The 15461-nt window shown below is 35.2% G+C and overlaps 1 protein-coding gene across 7 annotated transcripts in view; it reads right to left on the minus strand.

The window, feature by feature from the left end:
- Positions 1-15461, minus strand: part of ADAM32 (ADAM metallopeptidase domain 32) — a 252915-nt gene that overhangs the window by 162805 nt on the left and 74649 nt on the right. For all 7 annotated transcript variants that reach the window (XR_014063396.1, XR_014063397.1, XM_081524007.1 and 4 more), the window contains exons 13-14: positions 8196-8288; positions 6691-6889 (exon numbers count right to left, since the gene is read on the minus strand). Coding sequence is in view for 5 of the 7 variants with exons in the window: in XM_081524007.1 (XP_081380133.1) it covers positions 6691-6889; positions 8196-8288 (292 nt within the window). In the remaining 2 variants the exon portion in view is untranslated. The remainder of the gene's footprint in view (positions 1-6690; positions 6890-8195; positions 8289-15461) is intronic.

Genomic DNA, 15461 nt, shown 5'->3' on the forward strand with positions numbered 1-15461 from the left:
AGAGACATTACTTTGCCAACAAAGGTCCATCTGGTCAAAGCTATGGTTTTTCCAGTAGTCATGTATGGATGTGAGTTGGACTATAAAGAAAGCTGAGTGCCAAAGAATTGATGCTTTTGAACTGTGGTGTTGGAGAAGACTCTTCAGAGTCCCTTGAACTGCAAGGAGATCCAACCAGTCCATCCTAAAGGAGATCAGTCCTGGGTGTCCATTGGAAGGACTGATGTTGAAGCTGAAACTCCAAAACTTTGATCACCTGATGCAAAGAACTGACTCTTTGGAGAAGACCCTGATGCTGAGAGAGATCGAAGCTGGGAGGAGAAGGGGATGACAGAGGATGAGATGGTTGGATGGCATCACTGACTTGATGGGCATGAGTTTGAGTAAGCTCTGGGAGTTGGTGATGGACAGGGAAGCCTGGCGTGCTGCAGTCCATGGGGTCGCAGAGAGTCGGACATGACTGAGCGACTGAACTGAACTGATTTCTCCCAAGCCAGAAAAGAATCTTCTGACATTTCCCATCTTTTAAGGGCTCATATTATTAGGTAAGGCTCCACTTAGAATGATCTGATCTCCTTTGGACTGATTCAAAGTCGACTAATTATGGACCTTAATTAGGTCTTTAAAATCCCTTCATATTTTCTGTATAAACTAATCATAGGGACAATAGTCCACCATATAGTCACTGGTTCTCACCCAACTCAGAGGGAGGATTCTCCAAGAAAATACCACAGTAATGATGGGGAATATCTTAAGAGTTCCACCTAGCAAAGTTACTTTCTCCAGAATGAACCGTGCTAAGTCTAACTGACCATCCAGAAAATAGAAAAGTATTAATAATATCTACCTTAGTGGATTATTATTAAAATTAAGATGATATTATTTAGTCACTCAATTCCAATCTAATCCTTCTCCATTTTCTTTAAAGTCTGAGAAGGTTTCTCCTATTTATCAGCCATTTCCATGATTTTATATTTTCCTCAACTATTTATTAGAATTTTTTGCCTTCTCCTAATTCTATCTCTTTCTACAATTTTTATACATTAGCCCATCAAAAGTGATTGTGCACATACTATGAGGGCAGGTAACATTATTCTGAGTATTGACAGTGTTTAATCAGTTCAGTTGTGAATCTGAGACTACCAGGTTAGGAATATTCTTCATCCAACCCTATCTTTACTAATCCAAGTATTAGTAAAATATTCCTTCTAAAGGTACCAATGTGCCCTATTATTAATTTCTCTCTTGAATATTCTCTCTCATGTTACGGACTTTCTCTCAGCTCAGTCTGGGTTTTGCACGGTAATATGGAAACACCAAAAGGCAATATGTTGAAAATGTGAAATCGCATGTTAAATATTTCCTTAAGTCCAGTATTCTGACCAAGTCTACAAACTAAGAGAATTTGCCCTTCCATAGTCCAAATGGTGTATTTAGATTCCCTCTACCCTATTATCAAATGCTATGAGGCACAATCCCCTTCATAGATCACAGCTTTGTTGTGGCAAAGGGGCTTGCTTCACCATCAATGAAGCTATGAACCATATGTAGAGCCACCCAAGATGGACAGGTTACAGTGAATAGTTCTGACAAAACATGGTCCACTGGTGGAGGTAATGGCAACCCATTCCAGTATTCTTGCCTGGAAAAAGCCATGAACAGTATGAAAAAGCAAAAAGATACGACACCAGAAGATGAGCCCCCAGGTCAGAAGTAGCGTAGAGCTACTGGCGTAGAGCAGAGGGCAATGATTAACAGCTCCAGAAAGAATGAAGGGGCTGGGCCAAAGCAGAAACAACACTTAGTTGTGGATACATCTGGTGGTGAAAATAAAGTCTGATCCTGTAAAGAACAATATTGCATAGGAACCTGGAATGTTAGGTCCATGAATCAAGGTAAACTGAACGTGGTCAAGCAGGAGACTGCAAGATTGAACATCAACATCTTAGGAATCAGTGAACCAAAATAGATAGGAATAGGCAAATTTAATTAGGATGACCATTATATCTACTACTATTGTCAAGAATCCCTTAGAAGAAATGGAGAAGCCCTCATAGTCAACGAAAGAGTCTGAAATGCAGTACTTGGGTGAAACCTCAAAAATGACAGAATGATCTCAATTTGTTTCCAAGGCAAACCATTCAACGTCACAGTAAACCAAGTCTATGCCCCAACGACTGTGAGTAAGAAGTTAAAGTTGACCGGTTGTTTGAAGATATACAACACCTTCTAGAACTAACACAAAAAAGATGTCCTTTTCATCACAGGGGATTTGAATGCAAAAGTAGGAATTCAAGAGATACTCGGAATAACAGGCAAGTTTGGTCTTGGAAAACAAAATGAATCAGGACAAAGGCTAACAGAGTTTTGTCAAGAAAACACGCTGGTCATAAAAAAATACCCTTTTCCAACAACCCAAGAGAGGACTCTATACATGAACATCACCAGATGGTCAAAACCATAATCAGATTGATTTTATTCTTTTCAGACGAAGATGGAGAAGCTCTACACAATCAGCAAAAACAAGACCTGGGGCTGACTGTGGCTCAGATCAACAGTTACTTATTGCAAAAGTCAGGCTTAAATTGAAGAAAGAAGGGAAAACCATAGGCCATTCAGGTATGACCCTAATCACATTCCTAATACAGTGGAAGTGATGAATAGATGCAAGGGATTATATCTGGTAGACAGAGTTCCTGAACAACTGTGGACAGAGATTTGTAACAAACCATCCCAAAGAAAAAGAAATGCAAGAAGGCAAAGTGGTTGTCTGAGGGGGCTTTACAAATAGATGAGAAAAGAAGAGAAGTGAAAAGCAAGGGAGAAAGGGGAAAATATACCCAATTGAATTCAGAGTTCCGGAGAACAGCAAGGAGAGATAAGAAGACCTTCTTAAGTGAACAACACAGAGAAGTGGAGGGACACAATAGAATGGTATAGACTAGAAATCTCTTCAAGAAAACTGGAGATATCAAAGGAATATTTCATGCAAGGATGGGCACAATAAAGGACAGAAACAGTAAGGACCTAACAGAAGCAAAAGAGATTAAGAAGGAGTGGCAAGGATACACAGAATAATTATACAAATAAGTCTTAACGACCCAGATAACCGCAATGGTGTGGTCACTCATCAAAGCTGGACATCCTCGAGTGTGAAGTCAAGTGAGTCTTAGGAAGCATTACTACTAACAAAGCTAATGGTGAAAGAAATCCTGCTGAGCTATTTAAAATCATGTATGTGGGGTTCTCATATATATGAACTTAAATCTTATTTCTCCAGTTAATCTGTCTTCTGTCATTTTAATTATTTGACCAGGCAAAAGAACCAGAGAAGTTAATGGGGATGGGAAAAAAATAAATAAAATAAAGTAGAGGCACCTTGGACTTCATCCAAAGCTGTGATCAAGCAGCTTTTTAAAAATAAAAAGAAATATAAAAAAAATAAAAATAGAAAGTCAACATACAGAAATCAATTGAATTTCTGTACACTAACAACAGCTGAAAATTTTTTTAAAAAAATTCCATTCCCAATAGCATCAAAATCAATATGATACTTTGGAATAAACTTAACCAAGTAAGAGATGTATAGCCTGAAAACTATAAGATCTTCATGAAAGAACTCTAAGAAGACACAAAAAGAAAGATATTCTGTTATCATGGGTCAAAAGAATTTACATCATTAAAATATCCATATAGGGACTTCCCTGATGGACTAGTGGTTAAGAATCTGTCTTGCAGTATAGGGGACATGGGTTCAATCTCTGGTCAGGAAGCTAAGATCTCACATGCCACAGAGCAACTAAGTCTGCACACCGCAAGGACTTAGACTATGTGCCACAACTAGAGAGCCTCTGTGTTGTAACAAAGATCCTGTGTGCTGCAACTAAGACCTGAGAGAGTCAAATAAATATTTAAAGAAAAAAAGAAGTCCATATCACCCAATGCCATCTACAGATGCAAGGCAACCCCTAACAAAATTCCAAAGGTATTTTTCATAGAAATATAAAAAACAATTTGAAAATTTGTATGGAACCATAAGAGATCCTGAGTAGCCAAAGCAATCTTGAGAGAGAACAAAGCTAGAGGTACACCTTTCTTATTATAATTATATAACAAAGCTATAGAAATTAAAACACTATAGTACTGGCATAAGAATAGACAAAAAGACCAATAGAATAAGATTGAGAGCCCAGAAACAAACCCCAGTATGCTAAACTAAGATTTGATAAGGGAGTCAAGAATACTCAATGAGGAAAGGAGAATCTCTTCAACAAATAGTTTTGAGAAAGCTGGACAGCCACATGCAAAAGAATGAAATTGATCCCCAACCTCACACAGCTCAAAAAAAAAAAATAAATTCATAAAGACTTAAATGCAAAAACAGAAACCTTAAAATACCTAGAAGAAAACACAAGGGGAAATCTATTTAACGTGGCTCCTGGTAATGACTTTTTCAATATGCATTAGCATATGCATTAGCTAATATTAATAATAGCATATTAATAGCATATCAATAATGCTAAAATGCATTAGCAACAAAGGCAAAAATAAAAAGTGGGACTTCATCAAGCTAAAACGTTTTTGCACAGCAAAAGAAACAACTGAAAAATGTACCACTTTAGCATATGGATTATTTTGAGCTAAAGGCTATCAAAAAAAAAAAAAAATACTACCCTTCCCTTAACTACCTAGAAGAATTTTAATTAAAGACCTTTTCTCCCAGAAAAAGGTCTATTATCAAAGATAAATTCTATCTCACTGGCCCAATCTGGATGGCAGGGCAAATATACAATTACCAAACATCTGCTCTTCTTCTCATCCTGTGAACAACCCTCCTGTCCTTAAAAGTCCCAAGCCCCTATCTCATTCCTTAGTGCAGGACAGCATATACAACTCATTTTATCTTTCTATCTCTGAACCTCTTATATGATCTCTGATTCCCTCATGTATGTGGGGTTCTCATATGTATGAACTAAAATTTTATTTCTCCAGTTAATCTGTCTTATGTCATTTTAATTATTTGACCAGGCAAAAGAACCAGAGAAGGCAATGAGGGGGGAATATCCCCCTTCCTGATAGCGTGAATCAGCAAAGAAAACATGAGATATAAATATTCAGTCCTGAGAAAGAAGGAAATCCTGCCATCTGCAGCAACATGGACTCCGAGGGCATTATGCTAAGTGAAATAAGTCAGACCGGGAAAGACAATACTCTCTGATAACACTTATATGTTGAATCTAATTGAATTCAGAGAAACAAACAGTAGAGCAATAGTTACCACAGGCTGCAAGGTGGGGAGAATGAGGAGGTGTTCAAAAGTTACAAATTTCCAGTTATAACATGAAAAACTTGGAATCTAATGCACAGCATAATGTTTATACTTTAGTAATATCAAATTATATACCTGAAAGTTGCTAAGAAAGTAGATCTTAAATGTCCTCACCATGAAAAAGAAATGGTAATTATGTGACATAATGGAAGTTTAGCTAACACAATGGTGGTAATCATTCTGAAATATATAAAAGTACCAAATCAATAGTTGTACAACTTAAACTTACTGAACGTTATATGTCAATTGTGCATCAACAAAGTTGCTGGTTGAGGAGACTTAAACTAACCTGAAACTATAAATATACTAGAAAAAAATGTAGAGAGAAAGCTCTTGGATACTACTCTGGGAGATATTATTTGGATGACATAAAAGCACAGGCAACAATAGATAAATAGGACTGTATCAAAATAAAAAACTTCTCAGCAAAGAAAATAAGCAACAAAGCAAAAATGAAACCTACAGAATGGGAGAAAAAATTAGCAAACCATATAGCTGATAAGGGATTAATTTCTAAAATATGGTACTCATATAATTAAATAAGAAAGATAAAGAGATTTAAAAATAGCAAAGGACCTAAATGGATATTTCTCCAAATAAAAGCCAAATGACCATCAGATACGCGAAAAGGGACTCAACATCACTAATCATCAGGGAAATGCAAATCAAAACCACAACTCACACCTTTTAGGATAGTGTGTTATCAAAGATAAAAAGATAATAAGTATTAGCAAGAATGTGGAGAACATGAAACTTTTATATACTGTTGATGGGAGTGAAAACTGGCACAGTCATTATGGAAAACAGTAGACAGGATTCTCAAAAATTTAAATGCACCACCTTAGGATCCAGAAAGCGTATTACTGGGTATATGCATGCAATATGTTAAGCAGATGACTGTGGCAATTATTTCATAATGTATATGCCTATCAAAATATTAAGTTGTACACCTTAAACATATTTTTAATAAGTTCAAAAACTAAAAAGAGATTTTGTGTGTGTGTTAGTTGCTTAGTCGTGTCCGACTCTTTGCAACCCCATAGACCACAGCCCCACCAGGCCCCTCTGTCCACGGCATTCTCCAGGCAAGAACACTGGAGTGGGTTGCCATTTCCTTCTCCAGGAACTATAGAAAGAAAGAAAGTGAAGTCGCTCAGTCGTGTCCAACTCTTTGCGACCCCATGGACTGTAGCCTACCTGGAATTTTCCAGGCAAGAGTACTGGAGTGGGTTGCCATTTCCTTCTCCAAAAAAGAGATTTTTAAACAGAATAAATAATTTAAATACATCTAATTGACCACTGTCTTGGTAATGTTAATGAAAATATTGAGGACCAACTATATAGATGCTACAAAACAATACCTTTTCCAAATACACTCTCACAACGTGCATCAATATCTTGGCAGCCTCCATCATAACAAAAAGCTTTTCCTCCTTCACATGTCCTTCCATTGAGTATAGTTATATCAGCCGGACACCTTCCTGAGCTTCCATTACAAACCTCAGGAATATCACATTCAGGATGTGCAATGGGCCTACATGTAGCACCTGCTTGCATGAACTAGTAGAAATGAAAATATAAAAAGTAAAGCATTATATATGATTATTGTGTTTACCAATATTTAATCTTGCTCTAATTCCATTTATAGCTTAATAACGTACTTATTCATTAGTGTCTCTCAGTATCTTACTGTTATAAAACATTATAATAATCATATTGAAAAAAACTGAATGTTATCAACCAAAACAGGAGGTAAGGAATATGCACAAGGAAAAGTATATTAAAAATATGATACAATGATAATCCAAGTTTTGGCTAGAAGGCAGGAAAAGTAGCTTTTAGCTTGGGATAATTATTGCTTTAAGGAAAATTGTGAAATTTAGGTACTTTCTAAATAAAATATTTAAAGTATGGAATATCTATAATTCTATGAAAATGTGAAACCTAAATAACTGAGAATAAGCAGTAGAAATGCAAAGAATGATTAAAAAGGCAGTTCAACTACTAAAGTCTTTGGGAAAAAAGGAACCTAATAGTAAACTTTCTCCTGACTTATCCTATGGGTCATTAACATTTTCATGTATAGCATTCTGAAAATTTATATAAAGAACATTAATTGGGCATTTATCTCATACTTCTTAATTGATGGCTTCTATTTTATACTATAAAGATCACAGAGGAAAGAATTAACCATGGTAAGATTCCGGGGGCAGAGGGGGAACCATATCAGTCAACTATAGTGAAGGACACAGGACCAGTGGCAGGTCATTTAATAGAGGGGTTCTCATGTGACAAACCTGTCACATATATGTGGAAGAGCTGAAAAGTAAAACAGGGGACAGGAAGGAACATCTTCATCATATAAGCTAAAATGTAACCTTTAAGTCAAATTGTCTTTGTATAACAAATTCGTAGTTTAAATTTTGTGCTGACATGCAGCATTTGGAAAGTGTTATATCTAGTGAGTTTCATTATTTATGCATTTATGGTAAATTGCTTTATCTTTCAATTATATACTCACAAATACCCATCACAACCTAAAACATCATTTTTTATAAAAATGTAAATATTGGATAAAATAAATGAAAATAGTCCCTTTCAATGAAGATGTTCTGCATCAAAGAATTCTGTAATAGCTGTCAATCAAGGTTTAAAACCAATAGCATCATTAGGGAGAATAACGACATTATAAGGAGGACTCAACATCCAACTATAATTTGTAAAATTAGACACATCACTCTGAACTTATTTTTGTCTTTACATGAAAAGTCATGTATTGTGAGTTACAGCTAAGTGTCTGTATTCAAAAGTAATCAAGACATATTTCATTTTATACTTGGAAGATGGTAATAAACTAAAATCGTACTTTACAGTTGTTGCAGCATAATCCTTCATCGCATTCTGAACCTGGTTTCAGCACACAAGTACGAGGATTACAACAGTTATCAGGTCCACATTGCTATAAATGAGTGGAATACACAATAAAACTATGTCATGGAAATAATATAAACTTTGGCAAGAGCTATGCTACACAGTTTTTTTAATTTGGGGGGGAAATATGCATGCTGTCGACACTTATAGATTTGTGCATCTTTAAACAATTAAAATTCTATGGTGGGACTTACTCTTAATCAACTAGAAAACTGGGAAAAATACATAAAACAACTTTTTTTTTTTAGAAACTAAATATTATAACAGAGAAGAGTGGCACCTCCAGTGCCTAAATGGTGAGAGGAAAGGGGAGATACACATCAAAGGGTACAGACTTTCATTGATAAAATGAGTTTGTTGTCAGGATCTACAGTTAACAATACTGCATTACACAGGCGAAATTTGCTAAGAAGAAATAAATGTTTTTTAATGATAACTGTGTGAGATGATGGACATTTCAACTGGTTTGATCATGGGAACCATTTCACAATGCATACATATATGAAAACATCACATTGTATATATGTAAACCTGAAACCATATACAATTTTTATTTGCTAATGATACCTCAATAAATCAGGGTGGGGGAAGAGGTAGGTATGGGACCTCCCTGGAGGAAGTGGTTAAGACTCCATGCTTCCAATACAAGGCATGTGGGTTAGATCCCTGGTCAAGGAAATAAGTTTCCACATTCTTTGGGACACAGTCAAAAAATAAATAAAGTTTGAAAAAATCTAGAAGGGGTGAGTAGAGTTTAGACCCAATGCAAAGTTAGAAAGAACAGTCCCCATGAGTGTCCTCATTTTCACCAATCACAAGCTCAGGTGGATTCCCAAAACCACACTCAGGTTTTATAATTTACTGGAAGAACTCATAGAACACACTGAAAGCTGTTAATACTCACAGTTATGGTTTATTATATGGAAAGGATACAAATTAAAATCAGTCAAGAGAAAAAGCACTGAGGACAGAATTCAGGAAAAGCACTAAGCATGGAGCTTCTACTGTCTTTACCCCATGGAATCACAGACATATCACTCTCCCAGCACTGATATGTGGTGCTTCCTAACTAGTTCTATGAGGCCAGTGTTAGCCTAATATCAAGACCAAAGACACTTCAAGAAATGAAAATTATATATCAATAAATCTATAGATCTCACAAATAAATCTATAGATTAAAATAAATAGATCTAATAAACATAGATGCAAAAATCCTCAACAAAAAAAAATTAGGAAATTGAATCCAACAATGTACAAAAATAATTACATAATACAACCAAGTAGGATTCATCACAAGCATGAAAGGATGGCTTATTATGCAAACATCCATTAATGCAATCAATAATATTGATAGACTAAAGAAGAAAACTCAATGACCCTCACAAATGCTGTAGAGAAAGCATTTGACAAAATCTAAAATCACTTATAAAAATATTAGCAAACTAGGAATAGAGGAAACTTCTTCAATTTGGTAACAACATCTAGAAAAAAAAATCTTACAGGATCTATATAATGAAAACTACAAAACTTGATGAAGAAAATCAAAGAAAGTATAAATAAATGAAGAGAATGTTCATGTTCATGAATAGGAAGACTTCATATTGTTAAAATGTCAGTTCTTCACAACTTGATGTTCAATGCAATTACAATAAAAAGTCCAGCAATCGTTTTTTAACATTGTCAAACTGATTCTAAGGTTTATATGGAAAGGCAAAGGACAGAGAAGACAACACAATGTTGAGGAAGAGAAAGAAGAAGGAGGAGGAGCAATAGAAGGAGAAAAACTGAGGGACTTAAAATACCCGATTTCAAAACTCAATATAAACTATAATTATGGCACTGTAGTATGTACAAAAAAATAGATAAAGAGTTTATTAGAACAAAATGGAGACCTCAGAAATTAACCTACATAGAGATAATAAAATCTTTGATAATGGAACAAATGCAACTCTGTGGAGAATAAAAGCATTTTCAATAAATGGTATTGGAACAACTGGGCATTCACATGAAAAACTCTAGATATTGACTGTACACATTTCACACACACACACACACACAAATAAAAATTCAAATGGGTCATAAATCTAAAATTAAATTGCAAAACTATAAAACTTCTAGGGGGTTAGATTTAAGGGGGAAATCTACTGTCGAGTGCTCTTTCATGACAAATAAATAGGAATAATACCAATCTTAAACAAATCTTGCAGAAGGTAGGAGTAGGGAGCATATTCCAACTCTTTTTGTGAGCCCATAATTACCCTGATACAAAAACCAGAAGAAAAGATTGCAAAAAAGGAAAAAAACTACAGACCACAATTCCCTTCTAAAAATAAGCTCCATAATCCTGAACAAAAGGGTAAATTAAAATGTTTATATATATATATGTATATATAATAACCCAAGTGGGGTTAATCTCAAGATTGCATGATGGCTGGCTGGGTTAGCACTCAAAAAGCAATGAATGAAATGCATCATATTAATAGAAGAAAAAAAAACAGAAAATTCATATGATAAGCTCAATAGAAACAGAAATATTGGACAATATTCAACACTAATTCTTAATTGAAAATTCTTAGCTAACTAAGATTACACTTAATGTAGAGAAATTGAAAGCATGTCTCCTAAGATCAAGAACATGGCAATAACACCCACTCTCAATATGCCTATTCAGTTTTTAGAACTTTATTTCTGAGGTCTTCATTTTGTTCTAATAAACTCTTTGTCTATTTTTTGTGTGTACTATATTGCCATTATTATAGTTTTTATTAAGTTTTGAAACTGAGTATTTTCAGTCCTTCAGTTTTCCTGAAGACCTAGCAGAGTAATTGGGCAAGACAAAAAAAAGGAAAGTCATCCAAATAAAAAGAGAAGTAAAACTGTGGTTATTTGCTGATAATATGATCCTATATACAGAAAATCTCAAAGAACCATCAAAAAACTAGAGTTAATCAATGATTTCAGTTTAGTGGCAAGATACAAAGTCAACATACAGAAATCAATCACATTCCTTTACCTTAATAATGAAGCTCCTGAAACAGAAATTTAGAAAATCCATCCCATTCACAATAGTATTAAAATCAACAAAATACTTAGGAATAATTTTAACCAAGAAAGTGAAAGACCTGCCTAATGAAAATCACAAAACTTTGCTGAAGAAAATTAAAAAAAGACATGAAGACAAGAAGAAATGGAAAGATATCCTATGTTCATGGATTGGAAAAATTAATATTATTCAAATGGCTATATGACACAAAACCATCTACAGATTCAACATAATCCCCATAAAAATACCAAAGGCATTCTTCACAATAATAGAGAAAATCCTAAAATTTGCATGGAAGCTCAAAAGACTACAAATAGGCAAAGTGATTCTGAGGAAAAAAAAAACCTAGACGTATCATGTTTCTGAATTTCAAACTAAACTACAAAGCCATAGTAATAAAAACCACAGGTGTGTGGAAACACAAAAGATCCCCAACAGCCAAAACAATCTTGAGAAAGAAAAACAAAGCTGGAAGTATCACACTTTTTGATTTCAAATTACAGCTGGTCCTCCATATCTGTGAGTTATGCACCATGGATTCAACCAATCTTAAATTGAAATTATTCTGGATTTCTGAAAATCCAGAAAGTTCCAAAAAGCAAAATTTAAATTTGCTGCATTCTGGCAATTATTTACATAGCATTTACATTTTATTTACAAATATTTACAAAGAATTTACATTGTATTAGGTATTATAAGTAATCCAGAAATGATTTAAAATAGTAGGCGTATGTTGGTAGGTTATGTGCCATTTATAAAAAGAATTTTAACATGCATGGATTTTAGCATCATTTAAGGGTCCTAGAACCAATCTCCTGTAGATATCAAGGGACAACTGTTTCCTATAAAGCTACAGTAAGTAAAACAGTATGTTTTGCTTCCTACAAAGCTACCATAGTCAAAACAGAATGGTACTGGCACAAATACAGACTCACAGATCAATGGAACACAACTGAGAGCACAAAAATAAACCCACACATGCACAGACAATAAATTTACAACAAAGAATACGCTACAGAGAAAGAAGAGTGTCTTCAATGGTGTCGAGAAAACTGTACAGCCACACGCAAAAGAAAGAAACTAGACTACTACCTCACACCATAAAGAAAAATGAACTCAAAATGGATTGATTTGAATATAAGACATGAATCCATAAAATTCCTAGAAGACAATGTAGGCAATAATCTCACTGATATCGATCTTGTAAGGGTAAGGTTTTTGTCGCTCTGAATTGAAAGGCAAGAGAAACAAAAGCAGGATAAACAAACGGGACTACATCAAACTAAAATGTTTCCTCACAGCAAAGAAAACCATCTCAAAATGAAAAAGCAACTTACTGAATGAAAATATATTTGCAAATCATATATCTGATATGGTGTTAATATCCAAAATACATAAAACACATATACAACTCAAGAACAAAATAACAAACAACCTGACTAAAAAAATGGACACAGAACCTGACAGACATTTCCAAAGAAGACACAGAGATGGCCAACAGGCACATGAAAAGATAATCAACATAATTATTAGGAAAATGCAAATCAAACTACAATAAGATATCACCTCACACCTTTTAGAATAACTATTATCAAAAATAAAAAATAACAAATGTTGGAGAGAACATGTAGAAAAGGGAACCCTAGTCCACTATTGGTACGACTAAAAATCGGTGCAGCCACTATGGAAAACATTATGCTGCTGCTGCTGCTGCTGCTAAGTTGTTTCAGTCATGTCCAACTCTGTGCGACCCCCTAGACGGCAGCCCACCAGGCTCTGCTGTCCCTGGGGTTCTCCAGGCAAGAATACTGGAGTGGGTTGCCATTGCCTTCTCCAGGAAAACATTATGGTGATTACTGAAAAACCTAAGAGTCAAATTATCATACAATCAGCTGTTCCACTTCTGGGTATTTATCCAAATAATACAACACACTAACTAGAAAAAAAAAATATGCACTCTGTTTATTGCAGCATTATTTATAACCAAGATGTGGAAACAACCTAAGGGACTTCCCTGGTGGCTCAGATGGTAAAGAATTCACCTATAATGCAGGAAACGCAGATTCAATCCCTGGTTGGGAAGATCCCCTGGAGAAGGAAATGGCTACCTACTCCAATATTCTTGCCTGGAGAATCCCATGTAAGAAGCCTGGCAGGCTTGGGGTCCTTGGGGTCACAAAGAGTCGGACAAGACTGAGCGACTAAACATGCACAAGTGTGGAAACAACCTAAGTGTCCATTGATGGAAGAATGGATAAAGAAGACCTTGTATACATACACAATGGAATACTTCATGCTCAGTCCCTCTGTAATGTCCGGCTCTTTGCAACTCTGTGGACTGTGGCCTGTCAGACACCTCCTCCTCCTTGCTGGGATTTTCCCAGCAAGAATACTGGAGTGAGTTGCCATTTCCTTCTCCAGGGGATCTTCCCAACCCAGGGATCAACCAGGGTCTCCTGCATTGCAGGCAGATTCTTTACCACTGAGCCACAGGGGAAGTCAATGGAATACTTACTCATCCATAAAAAGAATGAAACCTTGCTGTTTGCAACAACATGGATGAACCTTGAAAGTATTACACTAAGAGAAATAACTCAAATGGAGAAAGACACCATATCATTTCATTCAAATATAAAATCTAAAAGACAACAAAGCACTCAAAAAAGCCAACTAAATAAAACCAAAAAACCTCATAGAACAGAGATCAGATTAGTGGTTACCAGAAGGAAGCGATTTAGGAAGTAAGAGAAATGGGTGAAGGGAGTCAACCCTTTGACATTAGATGGTAAGCAGACTTGCGGTGCTGATCATTTTGTAGTATATACAGATGTTTAATTAGAATGCTGTACATCTGAAACTTACATAATAAAACAAACACCAGTATGATACTGGGACAAAAATAGACATATCAATCAGCCAAAGGGAACAGAGAACTCAAAACCAAACTCTGGCATATATGGTCAACTAATATTCAACAAGGAAGTCAAGAATATCCAATGAGGAAAGTACACACTTCTCAACAACTGGAAAAACTGGAGAAAAACATGCAAAACAATGACATTGACTTCTATCCCACAATACCCAGAGAAATTAATTCAAAAGGGATCAAAGACTTAAACATAAGATCTGATACCATGAAACCCCTAGAAGAAAATGTAGGGAGGAATCTCAGATACTGATCTTGGGTATAAATTTAGGAGCATGAGGCCAAATGGACAAATTACAAAAGAAAAAAATCAACAAATGGGACATCAAACTCAAAAACTTTTGCGCCTCAAAAGAAACACTTATCAAAATGGGAAAAAAAAAACAAACCCTATATGATGGGAGAAAAATTCTGCAAAGCATGTATCAGATAAGGGGTTAATATTAAACATATATAAAGAACTCATTCAATCTGATAACAAAAAAAAAACACTCCAATTTTAAAATGAGCAGAAGAACTAGATGTTTTTCTGAAAAGACATACAGATGGCCAACAGGCACACGAAAAGACACTCAACATCACCAATCATCAAGAAATACAAATCAAAACCACAATGAGACATCACTTCCAACCTATTAGAATGGCTGTCATCAAGAATACAAGAGACAACAGACAGTGGAAAGGATGTGGTGAAAAGGGAAGCTTTATACATTGTTGGTGGGAATGTAAATTGGTCCAAACAATTGGTCCACTATGCAAAATAATATGGGGGTTGCTCAAAAAATTAAAAATAGACCTACCAAATGGTCCAGCAATTCTACTTCTGAGTATATACCCAAGGAAAATGAAAACTGAATTTCAAAGAGATATATGCACTCTGTATTTATCACAGTATTATTTATAATACCAAAGATATAGGAACACCCAGAACACCCATCAATGGATTAATAGATAAAAAAGATGTGCTACACAAACACAATGGAATGTTTTTCAGCCAAGAAAATGGAAGCGATTCTCGCATTTTCAACAATATGTACAAACCTTGAGCACATTATGCTAATGAGATAAGTCAAACAAAGAAGAGAAGAATTGTGTGATATCACATATATGTGGAATCTAAAAAATTTAAACCTGTGAAAAACAGAGTAAAATACTCATTACCAGAGGTTGTGGAGACAAAGGAATAAGACTGATGGTATTTAAGGGTACAAACTTACAACAAGTAATACATA

Source organism: Giraffa tippelskirchi, chromosome 8, assembly GCF_054371585.1.
Source record: "Giraffa tippelskirchi isolate mGirTip1 chromosome 8, T2T-mGirTip1v1.2.pri, whole genome shotgun sequence".
NCBI lineage: Eukaryota > Metazoa > Chordata > Mammalia > Artiodactyla > Giraffidae > Giraffa > Giraffa tippelskirchi.